This window comes from Castanea sativa, chromosome 10 (genome assembly GCF_040712315.1).
Source record: "Castanea sativa cultivar Marrone di Chiusa Pesio chromosome 10, ASM4071231v1".
Lineage (NCBI taxonomy): Eukaryota > Viridiplantae > Streptophyta > Magnoliopsida > Fagales > Fagaceae > Castanea > Castanea sativa.
In genome coordinates, this window is record NC_134022.1 from 16,395,242 (window position 1) to 16,403,844 (window position 8,603).

The window sequence follows — 8,603 nt, forward strand, 5'->3', positions numbered from 1 at the left end:
ACCCATTTTGGCGGGAAGAGTTTAGCCGTGAGCTTCTTGCAAAAATACCTCTGAACAAGTTTTTGTTGAAAAACAAGGAAAATGCACTTTGAACAAAAACTCAAAACACGAAAGCATAAAAAAACTTTCAAAAAAAAAAAAAAACTCAAAAATCGTTTTGGGTTTGATCGACAAGCAATTGAGTATACACATCACATTTGAACACGTACAATCACACAAATAAAATAAGCATTCATCGAACAAAGTCTTGTGTGTTGTGTGTGAGTATTAAAAGTGAAATAGTTCTTAGTCTAGAGTGAAGCTTTAATGATCAATTCAATCAAGTCATACATAACTAGTACTAAGCCAAATGGTCTACCTCAATTATAGAAATGAACATATATGATCTCCCACAAGAAAATGATTACATCTCTTTGAAGCTTTTCATTTGGCTTCTTTATAAAACATAATATTTGATCATTTTTGAACAATACATCTCATTTTTGAGATTGATGCTTGAAATTTTTGATATTTCAATTTTGTGAGTAAACCTTTTGCTTTTTGAGGCACCATTCATTTCAATACAATTTGCTTTCCTTTTTTCCTAGTCAAATACTAGTATGTGCGATGGCTTTTGTAGCTCAATACCTCTTTTCAAGATTTGACATTTGATGAGTTATAAACAAAAACATAAAAATGTGGAAAAAGATATAGGCACAAGTCTATGCATGTATCAAGACCAACAAGACTATTCCAATGCTTCCCAGCAGCACCAAAACCTCACTTGACACTCAATATAGGCGTGGTAAGTGTTTGGGCTATTAGCCTCTCAAGGATTTGGATATGGAGAGGTAGGAGTAGAGGAAAACCACAATGGATGGTGTAGAGGATTGTAGGTATGACAATCTCTAACTCTCAAGGGTTTGTGGCCAGGGTTTTCTCTCTGAAAAACTCTCTACTCAATATGTGAGTAATGATGATATATATAGTGTGTATGAGGATGTAGTGGAGCAGATATCACAAAATAGCAAAATAGACTGTTTCGCGAGTATCTCGCGGGAAGGCCTTACTCGCGAGACACTCGTGAAAACTAGCCGTCACCATCTGTCTTGACTCTTCGTATTCCAGTCATGTGCTGAGTACATGCTTCATTTTGCGAGAAGGCTACTCGCAAGCTACCCACAAAAACTTCTTTAGTCTTTAATGTTGCCTTGAGTTTTCACATTCTCTCTCACACACAACTTTTACAAATAAATCTCACATAAAATACAGGGTACAAAAGATTGAACAAAATTATAATCAAATTTGGCACGGAATTAAAACCAACATAAAATAGTTGTAAATTACAACTTTACAGATTTCATCTTTTTAGTGACCTTTTTTTTCCTCACAATGGAAGTGGGTGGACTGTGGAGTCATTCCTGTTAGGATTAGTGCCTTTAAATCCTATTGTATGATGTTATGTATGATATTATGTATGACATGATGTATGACTTAATATTGTGATTGATAAAGTTATTTTATTATTATCTAAAATAATGGTAACATGAATATAAGACATTATCATATAGTCCATGAGATGCATTGTATGTGATTTATGTGAAAAGTCACAGAAGATGTAAATCACAAGTTCTTTGTAAACTCAGAATTTATAGTTCGTAGTCGGTGATGAAATTTGGCATTTCATCTGCGAAGACTATAACGTATCAACTAAGATGATTTGTCTTGATCATGGAAGTGGAGACTTCTAGTTGATATGTTGATATGTCTTAAGAGTTAAGACATATTGAACAGGACCGCTGTGAGATTTATTATTCTCCTAACGACTGTCAAATGAATAATAAATCTCACGACTTCAATTTGCATGAACTCTTAATCCTGAGAGAATAATGAACCTGATCATGAGGTGTGGGTTGCTTTGATTTATCAGGAGTGAGATCTAAAGTAACGGTCAAAACCTCAATATGTTAGGCAGCCACATTTAGTGTTGATGGAACATATATTCTCAAGATGGAATTCATAGTCTCTTGATAGAGATATAAAATATTCCCTTGAGATAAGTTTAATGTGTTCAGTTATTCAGAGAGTTAGGCCTAACCACTTTAGTAAGAAATTACTAAAGTATATATTTATGAAATTGGATTTCATAAATATATAATGAATAACTTTAAAGAATTAAATCGGGTACTCAAGGATAAGATGTAGTAATTTACAAAGTGGCAGTCTACATTTATGACTTTGTGTTACTACGAATATTTTATGAAGGGGTTGCATGTATAATAAAGTCTTTGGATATAATTTATTAATAAGGCCTAGACTGCAATTATATTTATATAGTGATATTAAATATAATTAATGGTAACTTTGGACTTGTCAAGAGTTGATGGAAAACCCTAAGGCCCATTGGAGCTAGTGTCTTATTGGTCCCTTTTGATCTCACTCCAAGCCACACACTAAAGCCCAGTTGGAAAGACCCAATAGGCCAGCCCAATTAGATAATCAGTTAGTTATAAAGAGAAAAACATACATAATTTTTATTAGTGAAAAAATAAAAAACGGTGTGTGAGAGAGTGTGAGACACACTTTCATTCTCTTTTTGAAAAACTGATTGAGAGACCACACATCTTGGGCGTAAAGTGGAATTGGAGTGAAGATTAAAAGTTTTTCCAAGTGCTTCGAATCTTTGTTTTGAATTTCTCCACACCAAGATATGCCATCTTGTTCTTAAATTCTGAAATTTACATAGTGCACGTTATCAATCATGAATGAAATAGATCCTTATTTGTTGCTTCCGCTATGTGTTTTGTATGAGATACAAAACCAGAATTTTTCCTTCAATTCCCTAGTTTGAGTCCCACAAATATTGGTCATCAAGCCAAAGGCCATTGGCATATACATAGATTTAGCATTTAAAGTGTATATAGTTCGATATTCAACTATACTGTGGGAATTTAGGTCGAAAGAAATCAACAATATTGTTGTGCAAATTATTCTTCCAAACTGCCCCATATTTGGGTTTTGAAATGGATACAAGTACAAACACATTTTGCCAATAGCCTTAACACTAGCTGAATATATGCTAACACTCACTTATCTAATGAAGGGACATATCCAGCTTAAATCCCGACAATAACTTTTGCTATGAAAGAATAAAATAAAAATACAAACACATTTTATATAGTACTAAGTAAATAAGTGGGACTTGGAGGGATTGGAATATCTACCATCCCTTCAAGCATTAGTAGAACCTTCTTTATCGAAGGACGAAGGGATGGCTCATCAAGAACGCACCAAAGTCCTACTTTAACCATTCTCTCCAACTGTTTTTTGTCAACCTCCTTATCACTCACTAGTTTGCTTAACTCACGAGCCTGAAAGCAATAGTATGCCCATTCCTCAAGAATGGCCTCTTCTTCTGGAAGATCCCAATCAACACCCTTTCTATAGCATATAAGCTCCAACAGTATAATTCCAAAGCTATATACATCTGCTTTGATTGTCACTGGCTGGTTTCGATGCCACTCTGGTGCAACATACCCCTTTGTTCCTCGAATGGCTGTATTGGTATTGGTTTGGTCTGGTTTTAGCAACTTCGCCAATCCAAAGTCAGAGATTTTCGGGCACCTATATTCATCCATGAGTATGTTTTGGGGCTTTATGTCACAGTGAATGATTTGTGACTCACACTCTTCATGGAGATAGAGAATTCCTTTTACTATGTTGCGAGCAATTTCTATTCTTTCATTCCAACAAAGTTTTTTTTCAGGCTTGAAGAGTATATCTGCAAGTGAGCCATTGCTCATGTACTCATAAACCAAAAGCTTATTCTCTCCATCGTGGCAATACCCTAGCAAACAGACAAGGTTCTTGTGGTGTGTTCTCCCAATAACTTTCATCTCGGTCTGAAACTCTTTTTCCCCTTCTCTCAACACTTTCTCTAGTCTTTTGACGGCTACAATCTTCTGATCATTCCATATTGTTCCCTTGTAAACGGTCCCAGATGATCCTCTACCTAGCTCTTCCTTGAAACCATTAGTCATTTTCTCAAGATCAGAATAAGTAAATGATCTTGGAGAAACATCCATGCCTGTGCCAACATTTCCACTATTAGAGAGCCTTCTATATGACCAAACACGATTTCTATAAAATGCAATTCCAGAAATCACTGACATAATGAGTCCAAAAGCACCGAGTGAGATGCCCAGAATCAATATGTTCTTTCCAGACTTTTCTTCACGTCCCATGGGCTCAGTTCTATTTATGGTGGAAGTAGATATGCCTACCTTAATGAATGCAATGTTTAAATCACTTAGTACTCTTCTTCCGAATCTCAATGGAAGCTTTTGCTTTCGGCAAATTCCATCTTTGTACGTAGCAGCTTCACAATTACAATCCTCCAAACACGCTGCTTCACAATCCTCTTTGATTAATATTGATAGAATAGCAAAAGAATTATCTTCCCATACAGTATTAGGTACTGCTTGCATGATATATTTCATATTTCCGTCTTTGCTCTTGCAACTTTCTGCAGTGAAATTCCGTACACAACCTGAGCTCCAATTACGCTGGTCAACACTAGCAAATCCTGGAAGACATAAGCAATTAGCATCTTGATCATTGATAGTGCAGAGCCCATTGAGACCACACAGGCCCTTAGGGTCACACTTAACATAGGAAGACGACCATATGACTGAGAAATTCCCATTCTTATCCAAATTGTGCGAGTATAGCCTGAAGATCCCATCGGCGTCAATTCTCATTAGATAGATTGTATCTTTTGTTGGATATCCGCCTCCAGTCAGATTTTTTATGTTTGTGCCAGTGGAATTGAGCAAGTAGAGATGGCCATCATCATCAAGACATAGTGAAACATTATCACCTTGTCCATTTGTACCTGAAGCCCAATAAGAATATTCAGCTGTGTCTGGCGTTCCCACTGGGTACTGGACAAGGTGTCCATCTGTTTGCATTGCCAGACGAAATATTCCTGCCGATTGGTTAGATTCTGAAACACTCGAAACCAACTCATTTCCAGCTCTAAGGCGCTGACCCTGTAAAAGGGTATTGGTTGGGTTATCAAAACTTTGCCATATAATCTTCTTATTAGAATTATAGATAACAAAGTTTCCCGAATCGAGCATTGATGCCGATGTTGCACTGTCAGAAGGACTGGCAATATTCGTCTCTTTGCCTTGTGCCGATTGCAGGATGAGTCTACCATCGGTTGTGAAATTCAATGTAGCATCAGCGAGAACTGGAGGATTGTCCCGGTTCGCTGTCCAGACTACTGTTTTTTCAGAAATCCCAGCAAGAAAAACTCCAACAGCGTAGCCATTGGCTTGTTGGTAGAAGCCAAAGGCATATAGACCAGATCGTGACAGCCATGAAGAATTGGTGGTAGGAGTTAAAAAAGAGCCAAGGTTTACATTGGACTCCCCTTGTTGAGCTTCTGTAGTGGAAATTGCTAAGAGAAGAAGGAAAAACAAGAGACTTGCCATTGCTGGACAATAGTTAATTAGTTCTCTGTTTTCTTTTCACTCTGGTTTCAAATGAAAAATTAATGACTAATACAGCTCCGTATATAGTCAATAAAAATATCTTATACTTACCTGGTCTAATATCTGGGTGCCTTGTAAAAAGTGCCGAGTTTTTTTTTTTTTTTTTTCAAGGTGTTTAGAACGAAAGAGTTATTTAAAAAAAAGAAAAAAAAAGAAGAAGAACCATTCACTTGAGTAAAAACTAAAAATCTTTCTTTATTTTGCTAAACGAGTAAGTCTCTTTCTCAGTGGAATGAAAAGTCTTTGCGTGTTTGTGTATATTCTAAGTCTTTTTTTTTTTTTTTTTGACAGAAGTGATAGAAGTGTATATTCGAAGTCTATCATCTGGTCATCCAAGAAACGCGGGATGGACTTATCTCCAAAAAAAGAAAAACGGGATGTTTTAACTTTAGAATCCTTAAGTCCAAACTAGTAACCACCATTCAGTACTGCTATGTCCTAAACTCTAGCAACGCTGCTGTCCTCATGGCTGAAAAGTCTTTGCGTGTTTGTGTATATTCAAAGTCTTTTTTTTTTTTTGACAGAGGTGATAGAAGTGTATATTCAAAGTCTATCATCTGGTCATCCAAGAAACACGGGATGGACATATCTAAAAAAAAAGAAAAAGAAAAAAAGAAAAACGGGATGTTTTAACTTCAGAATCCCCAAGTCCAAACCAGTAACCACCATTCAGTACTGCTTAGTCCTAAACTCTAGCAACGCTGCTGTCCTCATGGCTGATATTTATTATTTACCCCTCCCAACATTTCAATTATTCTAAATTGTCCGAGTTGTTCATCCCATTTGAAGTTTGAAGAACTTTTACTTATTTGGGTAAAATACAAAAATCATCTTGTTTGGGCCAATATCATTATTCAGTACTACAAAGACTTTTCAAAAATATCTTATTTACACTCTAGCCTCTAAAGCGCAAACAACACTTCACACAATTTGAAAGCTTTTTTTTTTTTGGATCTCAGTCCTTTACTTTTTCCAACAACTTATTTTGACTGCAAATGTCTGACATTGATTGCATTATAATTAGGGTAAACTTTAGCTACAACATAAGGATATAACCTTACTCAATATCTTTTTTTTAGAGATAAATTTTAACAAATCTATTATTGGATTACATCTTCTTCTCATAAACTCCATACTTACTAAATTTCTAGAAAATTAAAAATCAATAGCTGTGTTATCAATAAATTGTTTAAATTGCATGTTTTTGTAGTTTAAAATTATATATAAAATATAAGTTTATAAATTGATAGACCAAAAACGTATTAACCCGTTGTGATGAATTAAGTTGATTAATTGGCCAAGTTATTAATTAATCAAATTAACATGCAAAGCACATGGTAGCACAAACAAATCACCAATTAAACTAAAGTATGCAGCGAAAAATAAATGACACGGTGATTTGTTTACAAATGGAGAAAACCTACACGGCAAAAACCCCACTGGGTGAATTTAAGGTCACCACTCCCGAAATTCCACTATTATCACAACAAGCGGTTACAAGTAAAGGAATCCCAAGTACCTTACCAACCTACAATTGAACCCTTACCCCAATACCCAATTGGACTTGTTCTGTAGTGACAATTTCTCCTTTCGATGCACGACTCCCAAGTACGTGACTAACCAATTGCGCGGATCCTAGTACGCGACTTCAATCACCAGCTAGAGAAGATTGTTGGCTACAAAGTTCTTCAATTCATCCACACAATGAAGATCAAGAAGATGCTTGGTTACAAAATCCTACGGTGCAAAGACACAGCAACTTCTTCATAAGAGAGATGAACTAGGGCAAGAACTTTGTCTTAAGTTACAATTTGCATGAACAAAGATTTCTCAATACTTGCGCAACTTGCCACCCTTTGACGACCCTTAAAATAATCATTTTATATATCTAGGGTTAGGAGAAAAGAAGGCCCAAAGACACATCCACGGATTGGAATCAAAACAGAACTCAGAATCTATTTTTCTTAAACCTCGACAGCTAAAAGTATCGAGGTGCTGTCGAGCAGTTGTCGAGCCTCAGGGCCAAAACAGCTTCATAAAACTCGATAGATGCAACTGTTGAGACAGCTATCAAGCTTTAATAAAGAGCACTTCTAAGCTTGTTTCTTGGACAAACTTAATGACTTCAACACTTGATCTTGAAACACAATTTCTTGAAGTATAAATCTCATCATAATTCTACCCAATTACAAGTAAAGTGCGTTTTGACAAAGGATTAGCCAATTACATAAATAATGAATGACATATGTTTTAAACAAGTGAAACACATATGTCCTAATATAAATCATATAATAAAAAATATCCGATTGACATAAAATTAGACATGTGTATTAAGAGAATAAAGAACATACAATTTAACAGTTAGATTTTCAAAATATGTAGTAATTTTTATTTTATTGGATAAGGTTGTAGCCTAAAGGTATAACCAATTTTGCAGCTAAATTTTATTCTAACAATTATATTTATAAAGGAGTGTTTGGGTAGCAATGGTAGATTATAGCCATTAGAAATGGAGAAGGATTAAACAGAAGGAGCAAGGACATTTTTAAATGATGTTAAGGGTGTCGACGCTTGGCCCAAAACGGAGAACCACAGGCCTTCGTTCGACCACTCGTCGTGGCGACGCTCCTGCGCGCGCAGGGCTCGTTGGAGGCCCCTCTAGAATGATCAGTTAGCGTGGTTTATGCAGAGCTTTGAGTGCTCTCTCTCTCTCTCTCGGTGGAGGAGGGTAGGTGTCTACCTTTGGTGGTGCGGCAAGAATCTTGGCAAAATTTTAAGGGATTGCCAAAGCCAAAGGTGAGTGAAGTCGCCACCAATCATTGGGTTTTTCTAAGCTGTGATTGGTCACCTGTTTCTAGTTGATTTTATTATCAATCCTAGGCTAAGAAAAATGACATTTTTCCTAATCTAATATGGATGACAAAAAATCTTAACTCTTGAGTCCGGAAGTTTGATTACGTGTGGGGAAGGTTTTAGGCACTTGTGAGAGACCTTGCCAAAAGTGCATCTTAAAAAGAGAGATTTTTGGAGTGCTTTTAAGGGCACCACTTTTTTTGGGTAACTGGT

The 8,603-nt window shown here is 36.1% G+C and overlaps 1 protein-coding gene across 1 annotated transcript; it reads right to left on the reverse strand.

Annotated features, from left to right (window-relative positions):
* Positions 1-2,994: 2,994 nt before the first annotated feature.
* LOC142613993 (G-type lectin S-receptor-like serine/threonine-protein kinase LECRK3) lies at positions 2,995-5,499 on the reverse strand. Its single transcript, XM_075786521.1, has one exon. The coding sequence runs from the start codon at positions 5,475-5,477 to the stop codon at positions 3,153-3,155; it is 2,325 nt and encodes a 774-aa protein (XP_075642636.1). The 5' UTR covers positions 5,478-5,499; the 3' UTR covers positions 2,995-3,152.
* Between the last annotated feature and the right edge of the window lie 3,104 nt (positions 5,500-8,603).